The sequence below is a fragment of the Eucyclogobius newberryi genome, unplaced genomic scaffold, assembly GCF_026437365.1.
Source record: "Eucyclogobius newberryi isolate DKJ021-1_F unplaced genomic scaffold, fEucNew1.0.hap1 SCAF_17, whole genome shotgun sequence".
NCBI classification, from domain to species: domain Eukaryota; kingdom Metazoa; phylum Chordata; class Actinopteri; order Gobiiformes; family Gobiidae; genus Eucyclogobius; species Eucyclogobius newberryi.
In genome coordinates, this window is record NW_027315801.1 from 19,193,059 (window position 1) to 19,214,319 (window position 21,261).

Sequence of the window (21,261 nt, forward strand, 5' to 3'; positions counted from 1 at the left end):
GTACTTTTTGCAGTATTTGCAAAAGTATCAGTATTTTGACACTTTTCGACCGATCGTTTTCACTGTCTCATTATTGCTATTACTTTTGACATTTGTACTACTTGTACTTTTTGCAGTATTTTCAAAAGTACTTTTTCCCCATTGAAATGAATGGGGCATTGAACACAATTCAGTTTTTCAACAAATGTTAACCCTTCCACACTTCAAAACACTTTCAACACGTTCAGAATTAAACAAATTGGTTCTTACACACATGTAGTACTTTTACAAATATGTAGTACTTTTACACACATGCAGTACTTTTACACAAAAAATTACTTTTACACAAATTCAGGAATTTTACACAATTAAACTACTGTACACAACTTCACACTTCAACAAATTAAACCTTACACACATAGTACTCGTACACACATGTAGTACTCTTACACACATGCAGTACTTTTACACAAAAAAGTACTTTTACACAAAAAAGTACTTTTACACAAAAAGGACTTTTACACAAAAAAGGACTTTTACACAAAAAAGGACTTACACAAATGCGGCTATTTTACACAATTAAACTACTTCAAACAACTTCACACTTCAACAAATTAGTACTTACACACATGTTGTACTATTATACACTTTTAGCAAGAATGCAGACACTCCAGCAATGGCTTCAGCCATTACAAATTCTAGTTCTACATTACTACCTATCATGAATTATAAACCCTAAAGTGGAGATCCTTCTTTTACTGCAGTCCCATTTAGAACACTTTGTAGTTAAGAACATTTAAGTCTTATGAAAATGAAAGGGGCAAAAATAGCAGCAGTAAAATGTCCATGTGTCACAACTATATTTAAATTGTTCTGAAATATATTCAAAGAAGCCTGTTTTCTTCAAACTTGTGCAGCTGAAGTCTCGGTGTCTTTTAGTGGCTTCCAGAGGCCGCTGTGGCAAGCATCATTGTTCTTCTTCTGCAGCTGCTCAGTCTGTGGGCGTGTTCAGAGGCCCGTTCACGTTCCACTCTCTAACAGGAACTTTTAGAACCAGAGCAGCAGCAGCATCTTGTTTTAGAGCTCTGCACATGCCCTCTGAGAACAACACAGCCTCAAACCATGTGCCCCACTGCACATGTGCCGCACCACTGCACATGTGCCCCACTGCACATGTGCCCCACTGCACATGTGCCCCACTGCACATGTGCCACCCCACTGCACATGTGCCACCCCACTGCACAGGTGCCCCACTCCGCCCCACTGCACATGTGCCCCCCACTGCACATGTGCCCCCCACTGCACATGTGCCCCCCACTGCACATGGGCACCCCACTGCACATGTGTGCCCCACTACACATGTGCAGTGAGGCAGTGAGTGCCCCACTGCACAGTGGGGCACATGTTCAGTGGGGCGGCACATGCGTAGTGAGGCGGCACATGCACAGTGGGGCGGCACATGCGCAGTGGGGCGGCACATGTGCAGTGGGGCACATGCGCAGTGGGGCGGCACTGCGCATGTGCCGCCCCACTGCGCATGTGCCGCCCCACTGCACATGTGCCCCACTGTGCAGTGGGGCACTCACTGCCTCACTGGTTCTTTTGGGTCATCCCAGTTTAAATACCTTAAAAATACCTTGATTAGTCTGCTGGTACTTGGAGAGCCACTGGTCTATATTATTATTAGACATAAATTATCTACTTTTTTTCCCAAATTATAATATGGGCCTAGAAATGAAAACGGTAAAACAAACTGTGATGTGATGCTTTTCACACAGACACTGCTGTGGTGTTACCTCATATAGATACTGTGTGCAAGAATTGTGATAAACTAAATAGATAACTAGACTCACGGGTAAACGTGATGTGACTTTTTGGCACATCACTTGTTCAGAGTAAATGGTCACATTTATTTTCTCCTTCCATGTAAAACTCAACAAAAGTTTAAAGAATGATCCATACAAACCTTTGATTGTAAAATGACATGTTGCAGTTGATGGTGATGGTGGTTGTGTTGCAGGAGGAGCCGTACGCCATGAGCCGTGGCAGTGAGCTGGAGGGATTCTGCATGGACCTGCTCACTGAACTGTCCAAACGAGTGGGCTTCACCTACAAGATCCACCTGGTGAAGGACGGACGCTACGGGGTCATGGACCAGAGCGGCCACTGGAACGGCATGATCGGAGAAGTGGTCAGAGGGGTGGGTCCAGTTTCCACACTTTGTGGGGACATTACCTTGACTTACATTTATTCAATTACATGTGTTTTTTATTGGTACAAAATATATTTGTTACTGCAAATCAGCTCACTCGTTCACAGATCTTACTTGAAGTGGTAGGTGTAGGTAAGTTTAATGACTGTGGAACATTCTAGGTAGAAACGTGCATGTGCATCTTTGACCCAGGTCTGACCCAAGCTGACCCTGTCTCCTTCAATCTTCATCTTAATTACAACAAAACTGGAATGCTTTGCAAATGCAACTCAGCTCTGGACAGTTCATATTTTAAATCCCCAATTTACAAGTAATAACTTTAGTTTAACTACTGTCCCAAATTGTTAATATCACTATTTTTTAATAGTACTACTGATTATAACTGTACTGCAATCTTTTGGAGGACATGATTGTTTTGCCTAACACATTCCTGTCATTCTGGAAAAAGAATGAAGCACAAACATCGCCATTTAAAGCACATGCTAAAGGTTCACAAAGGTGCTCTTGAGTACATGCTAAAGGTTCACTAAGGTGCTCTTGAGTACATGCTAAAGGTTCATAAGGTGCTCTTGAGTACATGCTAAAGGTTCACTAAGGTGCTCTTGAGTACCTTTAGTTTGGAACGTTTACAAAACAATTTACAAAAAAATACTTTTTGACCAGGTTGAGCAAAATAATATGTCTGTGTGCCGTAACCCGACCGACCCGGTACAAAACTAGCCATTTAGTTCAAACAACCCCAAATTATTTTATTTCTCAACTATTTCGCCGACTCACCGACCGGTCTTTCCTAAGACCCCTGGACTGTTGAAGCCCGACCCCTGGACTGTTGAAGCCTGACCCCTGGACTGTTGAAGCTCGACACCTGGAGTGTTGAAGCCGGACCCCTGGACTGTTGAAGCCTGACTGACCCCTGGTCTGTTGAAGCCCGACCCCTGGACTGTTGAAGCCTGACCCCTGGACTGTTGAAGCTCGACCCCTGGACTGTTGAAGCCCGACCCCTGGACTGTTGAAGCCTGGACCCCTGGCGGTCACTCCAAAGTTTTGATCTTTTTTTTTTGCCTTCAAAGTAACAAATATAATAATTTACCTACCGACCGACTCACTTGAAAAATGTTGGGTCGGGTTACAGCAAACAGACGATTTATTTGGGGCAGCCTCACTGCTATTTACCTCGGGACCACCTGTGTTTGGCGCCATCTACTGGCTGCAGAGGGGATTACACACAGCCTGTTTACTTCCTGGCATCGGAGCGCAGATTGTGATTGGACGAGAGAAATTCACAGAACAAATCTGGAAATGAAACACTTAAAACTTAAAAGACTTAAAAAACAGATTCTCAGAGCCACAAATCAAGAAAATGTCAGTTATGAAAGAGATTCAGAACAAAGTGTTTTTGACACTCTTCTAACAAGGATTCATCAAACTAGTGTGAATGAAGCAAAGTTATACTTTTTTATGAGGGAACAATCTAGAACAGGGTTAAAATCACAAATAAGTATGTAATATGTGTAATTTGAGGGGGGGGATTAAGTCAATTTGATCTGCCAAGTCTGTCCTCTGCTCCAAATGACTGTTTTACTGACAGACGATTGGCTGTTGACCTCTCCATTTCGAATGGTTTAATCTTGATTGAATAAAAACTAGATGAATTACACAGCCCTACTCCCACTCAGAAGTCCAACCACTGATCTAATGGTAACGAGTGTTATACTTTGAACTGAAATGTTATGCCAAAAATAAATACAAAAAAATGTGATGCCATTTTATATCCAACATGATTCCCCCCCATCAGGAGGCCGACCTGGCAGTGGCCCCCCTCACCCTCACCTCTGTCCGGGAGCATCACGTGGACATGAGCACCCCATTCCTCCAGACGGGCCTGGGCTTCCTCCTCAACAAAGAGCTAGTGTCCCACGAGAGCTCCCTCAGCCTGCTGGCTCCCTTCACCGCCGACATGTGGGTGGGACTGCTCATTGCCTTCCTCCTCACCGGACTCTGCATCTTCCTTGTGTCCAGGTGAGTCCGGGATTTTAAATTTAGCCTTTAAATGCTGGGTGTTGTTGATATCAAAAAATAAAAATTAAATGTTTTTATTATCCAGTTAGAAAACAGAATAAGCCTCACACTTTGGGTTGCCAGAATTATGACTTTGGGGGTCTTCCATCCAAGTCGCTTAACAAGTCAAGGCTTATCCAGAAATCCTGGGCGAAACTGGCTCCAGCTCCACCTTAAGCCTAAAATTGTTCCATGAAAGAAATAATCCTGGGTCTAACCAACACTAATTCAGGCCTTAGGTTTAATCAAATATGTGCATTTGTGACCGACCGTGGATAAACCAGTTACAAGTCAACCCGGGGACATTTTGAGTTATTGAAAGTGTGAATTCAAAGCTTTCCAATGATGTCTCACTCATGCACATCTGATAATATTTTAGTAGTGGTCATTTGAATGTATACAACTCTCAAAATCTTTCACTGAGAAAACGGCCTCTAAAGTTTTTCACCTGAGTGAGCCCAGAGTCACAGGGGGGCTCATTTGTGACTGAACGTGGCCAATCCAGTTACATGTCTACCCGGAGACATTTTGAGTTATTCACAGATTCTGAAAGTGTGAATTCAAAGCTTTCCAATGATGTCTCACTCATGTAGATCTGATAATATTTGAGTAAGTTGTGGTCATTTGAATGTATACAACTCTCAAACCCATTCACTGAGAAAACGGCTTCCAAAGTTTCTCACCGGAGTGAGCCCAGAGTCACAGGGGGGCTCATTTGCATCTCATTGAGATAAGCCCTCCCCCCTATCACACTGACACCACCTCCCCCTACAGCTGTCACTGAAGACTCAAGAGGAGTGTTGTTATTGATGGTAACTGGACTTGAATCAGAATTAGAAGTTACTATATTAAAATGGAAATACTTGGATTACAAAAGGCCCTGAATAGAATCAAAGAATCAGAATGAGAAAAGGGTTCATTGCATTTGTCGGTAAACATAATTCACAGGTGATTCAGTGCACCAACAATGGTGCACTGAATGATTCAACACAAACAACAAAAGATAAGATAAGATAGCCTTTAATGTTACAACGCAGTAGATACAGGGGGAAAGGACAGATAATTTATAGGAAGTTTAAAAAACACCCTCAATAGAAGAACTCTTATAAACAGATGCCAGGGCCAGGTATACGAACTGCAACATATGAGATAATAGACATCATAGGTACACCATCAGAGTCCAATTACGTCCGCAGCCTCTTTTGCACATTCGTCTTCTGTGCTGTGACTCTCGGCGCTGGGCATGTGATGTCTTTTGCCTCGTCAGCACAGAAAGGCCTGATTTTTTCATGCAGGTAGGTCTGCCTGTCAATGTTCAGTCCAGGTGGGACCAGGACATGGAGATTGTCAACCGGAGGCAGAACAGCTGTAGTGCGTAGTAGCTGAAATTCCACTGGTTCACAGGTGACTGTCAGGAGAGCTGTTTTCCACTACCTGATGACAAGGGCGACAATGTAAAAAAAAATTAGAACAGAAGAAAAATATCTGCACTGAAGTTTTGCCAGGCTAATGTTTACACATTACAGTAGTCAAATAACATAAACTAACCTCAGCGATGTCTTCCAAAGTGTCAACCCTGGTCTTCATGTATGCTTGCTTGATAAGTCCAAAGCCACAATCAGGGGAGAATTTCGTGTGGCCAGCAATGAGGAAGTGGATGTCCATTGTGTGGTGAAGCTTGTGTCCAACACGCCAGGCAGCATACCACAACATGAAATTGTTTTTGTTTTGGCCACTGCAGTTGTCACAATGAAGATCCACGTATTTTTCTCCAACCCCGAAGTTGTTGAAGAAACAAAAACAACTTCAGATTTTCTTTCATCTGGGACATTTGTACTTCGTATCAGCTGCTCGTTGTTGCTCTGACACTGCCAACAGAGATCTGTGCGTGGCCTGCAGCTTCTGATGTGTGGGAGAAGCTGTTTCCACAGTGATCTGAAGCTTGATTTACAAACTGCAGGCTCACCTAAAAAACAGATGTTGCTTATGGTTAATTATACTCTAATCATTAAAACATGAAAATCACCAAAATAATGTTTTACACTTACCAAGCTCCTTAGCAGACTTCACGTAGAGACGCCAAACTGAGGCCTTAGTCACATGGGTTGGGAGCAACTTCACATGCCAGTCCTTATGACCAGGATGTCGACCAGGTAGCATTATGGAATGGACTTCTGCATAGTTTTTGATAAACTCTACAACGGTGTGGATGACTTCATGGCTGATGAACCTGCGTGAACGTGGCTGTGCACGCTTCTTCCTCAACCGTGGTGTTGCTCCATTTTCATCATAGTGTTTAATTATGTCAGTCAGGGTGTCTTTGCCAATTCTGAAAAGGGGGAAAAAAAGGATTAGGGTTGACAGTAATATGGGAATAACACGCTTCATGGCTAGCTAGCTTGTGATATCATGGCTCACCAGGTTTAGACCAAAACAGGCACTCACAACACAAACACGACCACAACAGCACACCAAAACATAACTTTCAAGCGTGTTTGTGATGCCATTTATTCTGCATTATTCACATTCTGACGTTTACGTCGTATTTAAGACTTAAAACGCGGAGGAGCGGGACACGGCCGGGGCTAGTGGCGCTACGTGGCTAGCTAGCTTGTGATGGCTCAACAAAACAGGCACTCACAGCACAAACACGACCACAACAGCACACCAAAACATAACTTTCAAGCGTGTTTGTGATGCCATTTATTCTGCATTATTCACATTATGACGTTTACGTCGTATTTAAGACTTGAAACGCGGAGGAGCGGGACACGGCCGGGGCTAGCGGCGCTACGTGGCTAGCTAGCTTGTGATGGCTCAACAAAACAGGCACTCACAACACTAACACGACCACAACAGCACACTAAAACAGGCGTATTTAATATTAATCATTACTTACGCCATGAGGAACAGGAAAGTACTTCTTCAGACTTCCGTGCCTCCTATGAAAAAGCTTGTCCGGGCAAACTTGCGCTTCTTCTGGGGCTTTTTCGTGGACGTCGTCAGCTCAGAAGTTACGACAGAACGTCTGTTTGCTTCCATATGTCCGATAATCCTCATATCCTGCCACTCTCTTTCTGCTGCTAATGAGTCGCTCCGTAGCTTGTACATGAGTTCTGGAGTGAGTTTCCCGCTACACGATTTGCTTGAGAGTAGAGAATTTTCTTTTCTTCTTGAGTAACATTTGCAGTCAAAGTTACGGAGCGATAGCAGAAGGATCCATTTTTCAACTGATGTTACACAGCGCGTGTTGCTCCCTGTGTTGCTGCTTATCAAGTAGCCATGCGGCTGGCGGCTCAGCCCATTGGCTGACTACAATAGCGCAGCTGTTCATATGGAAATGCAGTCACACCCCTCTGCACGTCCAGAGAGCGCCCGAAAACACCACATTTTAAACGGCTTTATTTATGCTTTTAATGCTGCAAATACTGTTATCTGATACATCGAATGGCTGGTCCATATCTTCAACTAGCACATTCTGCAAAAAAACGAAAATCACAAATTTGGGGAAAAAAAAGTAAAATGCTGTTTTTCTCAGTTTCACCGAGGCCGACATGGTCCGACAATTCCGGTGGCGAGTCACATTTGCATCCCATTGAGCTAAGCCCTCCCCCCTGTCACACTGACAGCACCTTCCCCCTACAGCTGTCACTAAAGACTCAAGAGGAGTGTTATTGATGTGAACTGGACTTGAATCAGAATTAGAAGTTACTATATTAAAATGGAAATACTTGGATTACAAAAGGCCCTGAATAGCATCAAAGAATCAGAATCAGAATAGGGTTTATTGCCATTTGTTGATAAACAGATCACACAGGTGATTCATTGTGGATGTGTAATACACTTCGACAGGAAATGAGAGATGAGGGAAAGAGATGAGGAATGCAGATGTGACGAAGACCAACTGAAAACCAGTCCAGAGTCCAGTGTCTGTGTCTTTGCAAAAGCAGCAGGATGGCTCCATACTTAACAGCCACAGCAGAAAATATAGCATACTTTATGAAAACTAATAGTTTAGAGCAATTCAATGTTTTAATAATAATTAAAATTTTATAATTTGGATGACTAAATAGTCAAGCCGCAGGAAGGGCGTGAAATGGGTGTGGTCCTGTTCCAAAACTTAAGATAACAAATGTATCTCTTAATTTCTTGCCATTGTAGCATACACAATGGCCTGGTCATTACAACAAATATTCCCAAGGTTGAACATAAATAGGCAAAGTAAGTTTAACCTTAAAAAGTCAGACTTCATCAAAGGTCAAAACATTCCAATAAAAATGGTACATTGTTTCACATGAATGAGTGCAGCACCATCTGACATTCTGTGTGAGATGATAAAATCAAAGCAGTGGCAGGTTAGCTCCGAACAGCAAAGTTCACCAGGTCCACTCTAGTCAAATTAGTCAAAGAAAACCCCACGCTCCATCACAGAAGCATCTGGTTGGCAGTACAACAGTAAATAAAAAGTAGAATAGCAGTGGAACGGTAACATTTAGAGGAATAAACGCCTACCTGCAGCAGCTCAACCACACCCGAGACCCAAACCACACCCGAGACCCAATCCACACCCGAGACCCAAACCATACCTGAGACCCAATCCACACCCGAGACCCAAACCATACCTGAGACCCAAACCACACCCGAGACCCAAACCACACCCGAGACCCAAACCACACCCGAGACACACACTCCTACTAAATAACAGCGCGCAGCCATGTTTTAAAGAGCTTGACGTTTTAAAGTCTTACGATACATGCACAAATTCTTGCAGTAGTTTGGTAGTTGGGAACTTTTCCGCAGGCAGAACATAAAGGCAGAGATGGACCAGGAGCAGAAAATCACCTGGGTTATACCATTAGGAACAACAACAAAAAAGGATTACAGCATGCCTCTAGCTGCAAGCAGGTTGCCATTGCAACCTGACAAACACTGCCGAGCCGTCATGAAAATGTTGAATGAAGTACTATGGAGTTGTTTGTGAGGAAGGGGTGAGAGAAGGGCGATGTAGGCGTGCTCTTCGCGGTGGCAAGGGCCTTATCGCCGCTTGCAGTTTTAGTTATTATTATTATGAATGTATTTATTTGTGTATTGTTTTCAGAATGAGTCCAACTGAGTGGGTGGAGCCGGACAAGGATGAGCAAACCTTTACTTTGCTGTACAGTTTCTGGTACATCACCGGAGCACTCACTCTGCAGGGTAAGACATCTGCAATGACATACAAAATATTATTACTGGTAAAGAAGCTATTCATGCAAAGGTGTTCACTCTATTAAATGTGTTTGCTCCACCAGGGAGCGCTATCACTTTCTTTACTGATGTCATAAACCTGATTGTAAACCACTCTGTGGAAATCCTTATCCGTGGCGGTGACTTATGCCCACATCAGATGTATCAAGCTCAAAAAGCATTGGAGAAACAATATATAATAAATTCCGCAAAATTATAAAATATATAGGGCTTATTTATATCTGAAGGGAAAGGAACCTTAGTGCTTGTAACGCACTCACTTCACTAATCAACGTGAGAGCAATAAAACAGGAAAAAAATGACTGAAATGGAAATGGGCACAATAGTGCCACGCCCCTAACGGGAGGATGTTGAAATTTCCCTTTCCATCATCTGAGATGCTGCTAAAGCAATTTTGAGAGGAAAAATTATTGCTATTGCTTTGGCACAAGAAAAACAAAAGGATACAAAGCGAAATGATCTGCAACAAAAACTAACATATCTGGAAGTAAAATATGCTAATAAGGGTAATCCTCAGGTAATACAGGAAATTAAAAAGATACAAGAAGAAATTGACCTATTACAAAAATGGGTCAATTATTTATAGCCTGGAAAATAAACAGAAAATAAATAAATAAATAAGAACAATAAATCAAGGAGTGATAGATTCACCTCTGAGTGGTATAAAGCTCTAAAATATGCTTTTGACTACTTTTAACTTGGCACTTAAAAACCTCAGACCCATCCAAGTGGAAAGAAGCCATCACATCTATAGTACCTCGAGGGCAATAGATATGACGGGAGCAATTCACTACCACAAACTCATGATTGATGATTGACAGAACACATTAGTTTACAACTCATAAATCATTCATTTCAGTATACAATATGGTGTAATCCCGCATTTGTTCGTCATCTGGAAACAGTATTGAGCGTACAATATTAAAAGTCAAAATGATGCACAGTAGTGCAGTGTTTAATGCGCTCGTTTCACATCAAGAAGGTCCAGGGATCGATTCCCGATGGGGTGTGTGGTGTTTGCATTTTCTCCCCTTGTCTACGTAGGTTTCCTTCGAGTGCTCTGGTTTCCTCTACCACTTAAAACATCCCCTCTAGAGCCAGGACTGCAAAGGGTTTCTTAATTTCAGTGGGACTTTCCTGCTTAAATAAAGGTCAATATGTATTGCACGTACCTCAAAGTGCTGTATTTATGGCACGTGCCATTATTGCACATACCCTAAAGTGTGTATTGCATTAAATATGATGAAATGCTTACTGAGATGATCTGAGCCACTCTTTTAAGAGACTTCTGAAGGTTGCTCAGTTTTTCTGGCATGAACCTCAAAGTCCCGCTGCTTATGGCTCTGGGGGGTCTCGATTCAGTGCTCCTGTATTTTATGTAATCTTTTAGAGGTGGTGGAGCCACTCTTTGTAAACATTTATATATAAGGCAGGCATTTTTAGATGTTATGAAGTTTTCAAAGCTGAGCAGATTTCTCATGATCCTGTGTCTGTTCTTGTTTGTGTTTTCCCTGGTTCAGCTCTTGTTCGGCTCCTGTTCGTATTTCGCTCCCTGCCCTGTTTTCCCGTTCTCTGCAGCTGCCCTTCCCTTGTTAGTCTATGGGAGGGTATATGTGCTCCCTCTCTCCCTTCAGCCTCCTGTTGCCTAGTACAAATATCTGTTTAATGAAGACTGCTGAAGTTTATGTTTCATGTTACTCTGCTGGAGACACTTTTAGTTTGATCCATCTGATCGCAGATCTGAAACCTGTTTGCATTTGTTTTTTTCCTGAAATAAAGGAACCCTGTCTGGGACACTTTTAGTTACCTTTTAGTCTGTTTTGGTATTCCTGTTTCATTATCCATCACAGGAGTTTTAGTTATACATTTTGTCTTTTGAGTTCACTCCATGTAGCGTTTGAGTCCGTTTGACCAGCGTGATAGTACAATCAAGCCAGCATGGACTCAGCTGCACGGAAGGAGAGCCCAATGGAGCAGTTGGATTGACTAGATAAGTGTCTGGAGCAACATCAGACTCATCTTCTTTCTGCCACATCCGAAGTTTAGCAGTCTGCAGTAGCTAATGAACAAACCATGGCTAGTTTGACAGCTCCGATCCAACAGCTGGCAGCTACTGTTAACCAGCTAGTCTCAGCAGTTGGTTCAACCCAAACCAGACCATCTACTCCTCCACCTCCTGCTGTTTTTACACCACCTGTATCAGTTTAAGAACCTCGAGTAGGCACACCAGAGCGCTATGGTGGGGATCCTGATGGGTGTAATCAATTTCCCATAAATTGCTCCATTTTGTTTGCCTTACAACCCAATACGTTTTTCACAGAGAAAGCCAAGGTAGCATTTGCCATTAATCATCTCACAGAGAGAGCTCGTTTGTGGGCCACTGCTGAATAGGAGCGGCAAACTCCTGCTTGCTCCTCATTTCAGGCTTTCGCTGAAGAACTTGGCAAGGTTTTTGGAGTAACGTCATCTGGTCCAGATTCTGCGAGGGTTATTGGGTTTACGAGACAGGGTGGTTGCACAGTCTCCAATTATTCTATTGAATTCCGGACTCGGGCTCTACAAAGCCAGTGGAATTCTTCTGCCCAAACTGAGGCTTATCTCCTTGGTCTTAATGACTACATAAAGGATGAGCTGGTTTCATACGACCTCCCTTCCTTTCTCGGTGTCCAGTAAAAGGGGCAGGCTCATCAGTTGATGGGGGACTACTTTTTTTCTTCTTCTTTTTTTTTGCCCACCACCACCCCCCCTCTTCAAGAGGACAACTTTATATTTTATAAAGCGATTTTACAGATATACTATTTGTCCTATCTGTATCTCGGGGTCTTGTTCACAAGTGAGGGAAGGATGGAACGTGAGATTGACAGGCGGATCTGTTGTGGTAAAGAAGGAGCTGAGTCTAAAGACTCAGAGCTCTCAATTTAATTTACCGGTCAATCTACGTTCCTACCCTCACCTATGGTCATGAGCTTTGGCTAATGACCGAAAGGACAAGATCGAGAAAATGAGTTTCCTCCGCCGGGTGGCTGGGTGCTCCCTTAGAGATAGGATGAGGAGCTCAGTCACACGGGGGGAGCTCGGAGTAGAGCCGCTGCTCCTCCCATGTCTAGAGGAGCCAGCTGAGGTGGCTCGGGCATCTGTTCCGGATGCCTCCTGGGCGCCTCCCTGGGGAGCTTGTGCTGTAGTGGGTGGTTAGAGCCAAAGAGCAGAAACAGATACTGATCGGTTTGTGTAGGTTTCCTATATACTTCTATTCGGAGCTTCCCGTCCTCTCCTCTGATAGTGGAACAATCAAGAAAGGCCAAGCGGCCTTCTTCTCTTGTAAACCTGATATTCAGGTCTACAGCATTGATGTACTCTGAGAAGGCTCCAGCTCTTGTTTCTTGATTGTTACAAATGTATCATCAAGGTAGCGAAACCAAAGCTTTGGGACAATGCCTGAAAAGGAGGTCAGTGCCTTCTTCTCAAAGTGTTCCATATACAGGTTGGCCACTATGGGAGAGATGGGCGAGCCCATGGCACAGCCGGGAATCTGTCTGTAAAATTGTCTCTGGAATTGAAAGTAGGTGGTGTTCAGACAGATGTCCAGAAGTTTGCAGATGTGTTCAGGTGTCAGTTTAGTCCTTTCCTGTAGGTAGCATCTTCAGTCTGGTCTCACCGCTGCTACTGCCTCAGAGGTCGGGATGCAGGTGAAAAGGGACACGTGATCATATGAGACCATGAGGTCATCTGGGTACAATTGGAGATGCTTCACTTTGTCCACAAAATTATATGTGTTTTCCACATGATGTTCCTAATTCCTCATCAATGGAGCCAAGATAGTTGTTAATGCTTGGCCACATTGTATGTGATGGAGTCTGTGCTGCACACTATGGGTCTGAGTGGAACATCTCTTTTGTGTATTTTAGAGAGGCCATACATGCATGGAATAGCTTCCCCAGGATACAGTCTGTAATACAGAGGCCTGTCTATCACCTCCTCTTCCTCCAGCTTTTATAAACAGTCTATAACTTTCTTCTTGTAGCCACTGGTCAGATCTCTTTTTAAGCGTTCGTTTGTGGGCGTGTCCTAGAGGAGGCTGTGGAATTTGGCTTCATAATCAGGTGTGTTGAGGATCACAGTGCAGCGTTCCTTGTCCGCTGGGAGGATGTTAATGCTGTGATCTTTTTGTAGTGCTGAAAGTGCCTTCCTCTCTTCAGGTGTGATATTAGTGGGAGGCGGTTTGGCACTCTTCAGAGTAGATGTGACTCGTAACCTCAGGTCTGCAGCCTCCGATTCTGTCATTTTGTTGTTCCTAATGGCCGTTTCTGTGGTTGTGATATAGTCTTCTGTAGGGATGTGTTTAGAGGTGATAGAAAAGTTTAGAGCTTTTAGAGAGCCCGTCCTTTTCTGCCTGAGACAGGACGCGGTCTGATAGGTTCTTAATCCAATTGTTTTTGCTGCTCTCCAATTGGTCTGTCTCTTTCCTACTGTCCTGCTGAGAAGAATGTTAAACTTCTTGATTTGACGTTCTTTGCTCTTCCTGTGCCGTGCTTCTCTTGCTGTCTGTGTAAAATCCAGCACTCTCTTGAAGGCTACTAGATATCTAGTTCGGGAACTCGAATCCACAGCCAGAAATTTAGCAGACAACAGGAACCATTTGAGGTTCAATCTTAGATGTATATAGACAAAACAATATGATCCCAAAGAGCCTACAGATCAAATCACCAGTTAAAGGACACAGAGCAGAGAAGATTTGGAGAAGGAGCCTAATGCATATGCTCAGCGAAAGGATCCACTAAAACAACGTCAAAATTGACAAATTGAAGGACAGAACAGAAACTTTACGGAAGAAATTAACTAGCATATTGAATTGTCAGAAGATGACAGAAAGGTTGATGAGGTTGTGCCTAGTTATTTGAAGAGTTCTTCTGTGTATTTAGAAAGTGATGCTAATGTTTCTGATTAATTCTGTAAGTCAGAAGTAGGATTTTAAATTTGATTCTAAACTCGACAGGAAGTGAAGAGACTCCAGCACCGGCGTACTGTGCCCTCATCTTTTAGTTCCTACGTTTTTCAGCATCACTTTTAGGCCGGATTCTTCTGATTTTATCTATATTATGCAGATGGAAATAGTCTGTTTTACAGGCTTGATTTATATGAGCTTGAAATGAGAGCTCCTGGTCAAATACGACTCTGAGGTTTCTTACAGTAGAACTAGAGGCTACACTGACATAGTCCAGTGTGACTATCTGCTCAGATGTTTAGGGCCCAGCACAATGACCTTGTTTTTTTCAGGGTTAAGAAGCAGATAATTAAGTGTCATCCAGGTTTTTATATCCTTCACACAAGTACTAAGTCTGTCTACTTGATCGCTCTGATCAGGTTTTGTTGATAAATACAGCTGAGTGTGACTGCATAGCAGTGGAAGTTAATGCCGTGTTTTCTGATAATGTGACCTAACGGCAGCATGTAAAGAGTAAACACAACTGGACCCAGTACTGACCCCTGAGGCACACCATAAGTTACTTTAGAGCAAGGTGAGGAGATCTGGTCTACATTAACAAACTGGTACCAATCAGATAAATAGGAAGTAAAGCCCTGAGGGCGGGGCTTCTAACACCTACATCACATTCTAACCTCAGCAATAGAATGTTGTGGTCTATGGTGTCAAACGCTGAGGTCAGAACCAGGCTCTGAACCCTGCTGTGGTGGGCTCTGATCCCTGCTGTGGTGGGCTCTGAACCCTGCTGTGGTGGGCTCTGAACCCTGCTGTGATGGGCTCTGAACCCTGCAGTGGTGGGATCTGAACCCTGCTGTTGTGGGCCCTGAACCCTGCTTTGGTGGGCTCTGAACCCTGCTGTGGTGGGCTCTGAACCCTGCAGTGGTGGGATCTGAACCCTGCTGTGGTGAGCTCTGAACTCTGCTGTGGTGGGCTCTGAACCCAGACTGGAAAACTTCACATAAGTTATTGTCCTGTTGGTGGCGACAAAGCTCTTTAACTACAACTTTTTCTAAGATTTTAGAGACAAAGAGAAGATTTGAAATAGGTCTGTAGTTTACCAATAGGTCAGGATCTAGGTTAGGCTTTTTCAGAAGAGGTTTAATGACCTCATGTTTGAAGGACTGTGGAACATAAGCACATTCTAGTGAAGTATTTACTATAGTAAGAATAGAGTCTATAATTAGGGGGAGAATGTCTTTGAGGAGCTTGGAATGGGGTCTAGGATGTAAGTTGAGCTTTTAGAGGACATAATGGCTGAAGTTATCTCTCTTGATCAACAGCTGTGAACCTTTCTATATTTACTGATGGACTTGTATGTGACACTAGTTTTACAGCTTGGGCGTGTTCAGGGCGAATAGTGGGCGTAATTGAATCTAGTTTATTGTTGTTGTTATTGTTTTTATTTTATTGTTAAAAAAAATAGAAGGAAAACATCAGAGCTGAGACCAGCTCGTTATAGAATAGCTTACATGGGAAAAGATCATAAAATGCAGAAACGTCATAACGGCTTCATCTGTGAGGGACCTTCTAATGTGATTAAAATTGGAAATATTAAATTTTTAATTTTAATTTCGACATGTTTTTGAAAGAGTGTGGAATCCAACAACGCATCCAAGTATTTAAATTATGTTACTAGTTTAGTTCCTGATCCCCAAAAAAACCTCAATGTCAATGTCTGTGGCCTTTTTAGAAAACGCACTCCATGGTGTTGAAAGGCTTGCATCTGACCACCTTGTATATTTCTGCCCTTTTCATCTCATTTTCAACCCGTTCCCGGTTGAACGGCACTGAGGGTACGGTACGGCACCGCGCGCTCCTGTATCTCTGTTGCGCTGAGCCCCCACACACACACTACCGCGTGAATGTTTAAGCCGGCCGAGATGAGCGTGTGTCACAAGTGGGCGCATTTACCTTTCACTCTCCCCATGTCGTACAGTTATTTTTCCTCCATTTTGGTGGGATCCAGGGTGCACACTTGGTCCCGCCGAGGAGCTCTTAACCATCAGAAACACAACTCTTATGGATCTAGTACCAGTTTTTCTTTAGCATCTGCTGCAGAATAAGTCCTTCTTTTGGATAAAAGAGTGAGCGCCCTTACCTGGGATTTTCCTTTCTAACGTGAACTCACTCTCCAACAAACTGGATGAACTGGCGCTGCTGATGAGACCAAACAGAGACTTTTCATAATTTCCTGTTTTGTGCTTCACGTAGACGTGACTCAGCGAGTCTGTCGCAGACTGCGTCGTCGATCTGGAGGGCTGTTTTTACATTGACAACGCCTGGTCTTTAGATGTGACTGTGATTGCTAAGCACTGCTCTCCTTCTCTGGAATATCTTGTCATTAACTGCAAACCATTCTACTCTCCAAGTGAGTTCGCCTCATTCATTCTGGCCGTTGTTGACATTCCATTGAGCGCGAACGTGCAAGAGACACAGCGCGCGCTTGCGAATCATGTTCTGAGTGTGAAGTGGACCTCCCTGGACTCCTTGTGTATCATCCTTTATTTTAACTTTATTTTAAAGGGGAATCTCAGCCATGAACTACCAAAGTACAAACAGTCTAATAAGAGAGGAGAACACACTTGACCACTGCTATACAATCAGCAATGCATTTTGTGCCGTGCCCGAGTTGCTGTTGGCTCTTCAGATCACGCCATGGTTCACCCGATCCCCACGTACTATCCGAGTTTGAAGCTCTCCAAACCTGCTCTTTGAAGTTCAATGCCCAGAAGACATTGGATGTGGACTTCCACTTTCTCGGCACCATCATCACAGAGGACCTCAAGTGGGAGCCCACCATCTGCTCCCTTATCAAGAAGGCCCAGCAGAGGATGTACTTCCTGCGGCAGCTGAGGAAAGTCAAGCTGCCAGCGGTGATGATGGTGCAGTTCTACACAGCCACCATTGAGTCCATCCTCACCTCCTTCATCACCGCGTGGTACGCTGGAGCCACAGCCAGGGACAAACAGAGACTACAGCGCCCTCTGCTGAGAAGGTGATCGGCTGCAGACTTCCATCTCTGCAAGACCTGTACGTCCCCAGGGCTCTGGGACGAACATGTCCGATCACAGCTGACCTGTTTTATGTTGCACCAAATCACCAAAGCAAGTTCCTAGTCTGTGATTTTTTTTCACTGACAATGGCTAAAAAAAAAATCTGATTTTGAGCATACATGGACACTGGAGGCAAGGAGGGTTGAAGTGTCTTGTCCAAGGACATAACAACAGTGCGCACTATCACCCTACTCTGGAACCTGGCATTCCAGCGGTCTTCCATCCAAATACTAACCAGGCCCATCCCTGCTTACTTTCTGAGATCTGACAAGTTCAGGATTTGACCAGTCAGTATGGCCACTATTGCTTAGAATTGTGTTTTCTCAAACATGAATCACTCAAAATTAAACTCTGAGTAATATGTCCTCATCTCCATCCTCACTTCCTCCATCACCGTGTGGTACGCTGGAGTCACAGCCAAGGACAAACAGAGACTACAGCGCATTGTGCGCTCTGCTGAGAAGGTGATCGACCGCAAATTTTCATCTCTGCAGGGCCTGTACATGATTATTTAAGCCACTCCCCTCAGGCAGGAGGCCACTCCCCTCAGGCAGGAGGCTACGGTCCATCTGGACCAGTACCTTCCGTCACAGGAACAGTTTCTTTCCCTCTGCCGTTGAACTCATGAACACTGTCTAAGCACCACTCACTGCACTGTTCACTTCTTATTTCACAACATAACTTTCTATTTTATTATGTACATATCATGCCGTTGTGTATTCAGTGTTGTTGTTTTGTGTTGCTCCGAATCACCAGGACAAGTTTCTATGTTTGTGAATTTTGTTCATTGACAAATGGCAATAAACCAGTCTGATTCTGATTCTGTAATAAGCATGAAGTAAAACTATAATAGCGTGGTTAAAAGCTCATATAAGGTGATTTTGCATAATATGTCTTTTTGTAACTGCTTTTGAGTGTAGAATCATTCTCTGCAATTCTTGTAAAAAATAGTACTAGCTTACTTGTCAATAACTTTACTAGTTTATGTGTCTGACCTCACAGTGTCTTCTCCTGCTTTCTTCAGGTGCTGGCCCTCACCCGAAAGCTGTGTCTGGTCGTGTGATCATTGCAGTCTGGTGGCTGTTTGCATTACTGCTCCTGGCCTGTTACTTTGCCAATTTCTATGCCATGATCCACACGGACAAGAAGCATGCATCCATCAGAACCTTCAGTGATCTGGCTAACCAGGACGTCATCGAGTACGGAGCCGTGGAGGGGGGCTCAACCTCACAGTTCTTCAAGGTACTTGCACCTCGGTCCACAGTCTAGGTGCTCTTTCCGGGGGTGCTCTTAAATGTTTTGTTTCACTCTGAGCGCAGACCTCCAAGATTGCTCTATACCAGCGCATGTATGAGCAGATGGAGAAGCAGCGGAGCTTCGTGGCCAACACTGGGGAGGGTGTGCGGCGGGCTCAAGAGGGGAAATTTGCCTTCATCGGGGAAGCCGTGTCTCTGGACCTGGCAGTGGCTCGATATTGCTCACTGACACGCTCCGAGGAAGTGGTGTCAGAGCGGGCTTACAGCATTGCAGCACCCCGGGGTGAGTGAGCGCTGCATCCAGGAATCAGTACATTCAGTATTCTAGATGATTGGTTCTCATGAAGTTGTAGAGCGAATTAGTGTTTGCGCTCAGCGCAATGAAGGACTCCCGCCGTCAAAGTCCAGTTCCTCCAAATACACATAAAACATCTACTAATTCTGAAAAACTGTCAATGCTGAAAGTATTTTTTGAATTAAGAGATGAGCCTAAGCCAATACCAAAGTAAAACGCTTGTTTGTAATTAACAGCAGTTCAGTCACTTAAAGATAATTAAAGATAATATAATTTACCAATAAGAAGCATATTTTGTACGCCTACAAGCATATATTTTCAACAACAAAAAACGGGGGTTGGGTCGTTAGTGGTGACTGATAAGAAAAATTGGGTTGGCAGGAAAAAGTTTGTGAACCACTGTTCTAGATATTTTATTGATTAAAATGAATCATGTTCACCTGGTCTACAGCTTCAAAAATCAGTTTTTTCTTAAAACCTCTTTTACATATTTTTCACATAATGTAACATCTGGGTTTTCACAGTAGGATTTTTTTTTTAATGTTACAGTCTTCCTAAATGGATAAAATGCATTATTTGCTTCAAAAATCTACAAACAATAATCTACAAACAATACCCATAATGAAAGCGTGAAAAAGTTGTTTTGAAATATTTGCACAGGATTCACATCCTTTTCCCAATACTTTGATGAAGCTTATTTGGCACTAACTAGAGTTCAAGTTTTAACCTTAGTCTTTAATATAATACTACAAGTTTGGCACGCCTATTTTTGGGCAGTTTATCCCCATGTCCCAAGCGGGACCCCCTCTGACTAGTAACCCTAGTCAGACCTTAGTAACCCTAGTCAGAGGGGCTACATACAGAGAATGTGGGATGAATGGCAAGTACGAAACCCACGGTCAACACAAACGACCAAACAACTAGTAGCTCAGCGTTCCAACATCCCCAAGCGGCAACTGCTTGTATCCTTTGTGTTGATGAGAATCAAGCCAGTGCGAGAGGTCAGGGGCGAGTTAGCGGTAACTCCCCATCCAGAGATTGGGTACAAAGCCCAAATAACCACGCTGAGCACGGCAGCAACTGACTTGAAAGATAAGATCATGGCGAGGATGAACAACCGGCAACTCCGAAGCCCATTACAGCGGCTAAGTGAAGTACTCTCAGAAATTCTTCTCGAGGATGTGAATGCAGCATTGACAGCTATCCCTACGGCAACCATCACTAGCAGCAGTGATCCTTGAGAAACTCGGCTATTGTAAGAGCAACCATGAGATGAAATACCCACCGTGGGAAAGGAGGTTGAGCAAACTGTCTGAGGCCCAGAAAAGTGCAATGCAAAAGCAAGAGGTACAACCAGATGCCCATACCTGAAGCACTCAAAACTGCCAAACAAAGGCTCCAAGTCTTGGCCAGCCGCCTAAAGCGGTAGACGAGAGAGAATGAAGCCAGGAGAATAAACGGGTTGTTCTCGTTTCAACCGGGGAAAGTGTACACTCAATGGCAGAAAGTGTACACTCAATGGCAGGGTAATAACAGCAGAGCAGACCCACCAAGGCTGGAAACTGAACAGTACTGGAAAGGCGCATGGGAAAGGGAAGCATCCCACAACCGAGATGCACAGTGGCTGATGGCTCGCAGAGAGGACCACAGCAACATCCCTGAACAGAACCCAGTTACCATCACTGCGGCAGACATATAGGAAAGAGTCTCGGGCATGAAAAACTGAACAGCACCGGGCCCTGACATGATACATGCACCGGGCCCCGACACGATACATGCACCGGTCCCCGACACGATACATGCAACGGGCCCCGACACGATACATGCACCGGTCCCCGACATGATACATGCACCGGTCCCCGACATGATACATGCATACTGGCTTAAGAAACTCACCTCACTCCACGAGCGCCTAGCAGCCCAAATGAACACACTGCTAAGGGACGGAACTCACCCTTAATGGCTAACTGATGGGCGTACGATTCTTGAAGAGGTAACAAGGAAAGCGGCTACGAATAAATATCTACAACGAGTGAGGCAAGTCCTCAGAAGCCAGCTCAATGGCAAGAACAAGTCTCAGGCAATAAACACCTGCAGGAATAATCAGTTGGCCAAAGGAGGAGATACAGACCACAGATGTTAAGACACAAAAACTCCCGAGCTTGAAAGGGGTGGTGATA

The 21,261-nt window shown here is 43.9% G+C and overlaps 1 protein-coding gene across 1 annotated transcript in view; it reads left to right on the plus strand.

The window, feature by feature from the left end:
• LOC140363036 (glutamate receptor U1-like) overlaps nt 1-21,261 on the plus strand; it is a 28,843-nt gene that overhangs the window by 2,712 nt on the left and 4,870 nt on the right. The window contains exons 3-7 of the mRNA XM_072449350.1: nt 2,000-2,179; nt 3,987-4,210; nt 9,348-9,445; nt 18,555-18,772; nt 18,850-19,069. Coding sequence (XP_072305451.1) covers nt 2,000-2,179; nt 3,987-4,210; nt 9,348-9,445; nt 18,555-18,772; nt 18,850-19,069 — 940 coding nt within the window. The remainder of the gene's footprint in view (nt 1-1,999; nt 2,180-3,986; nt 4,211-9,347; nt 9,446-18,554; nt 18,773-18,849; nt 19,070-21,261) is intronic.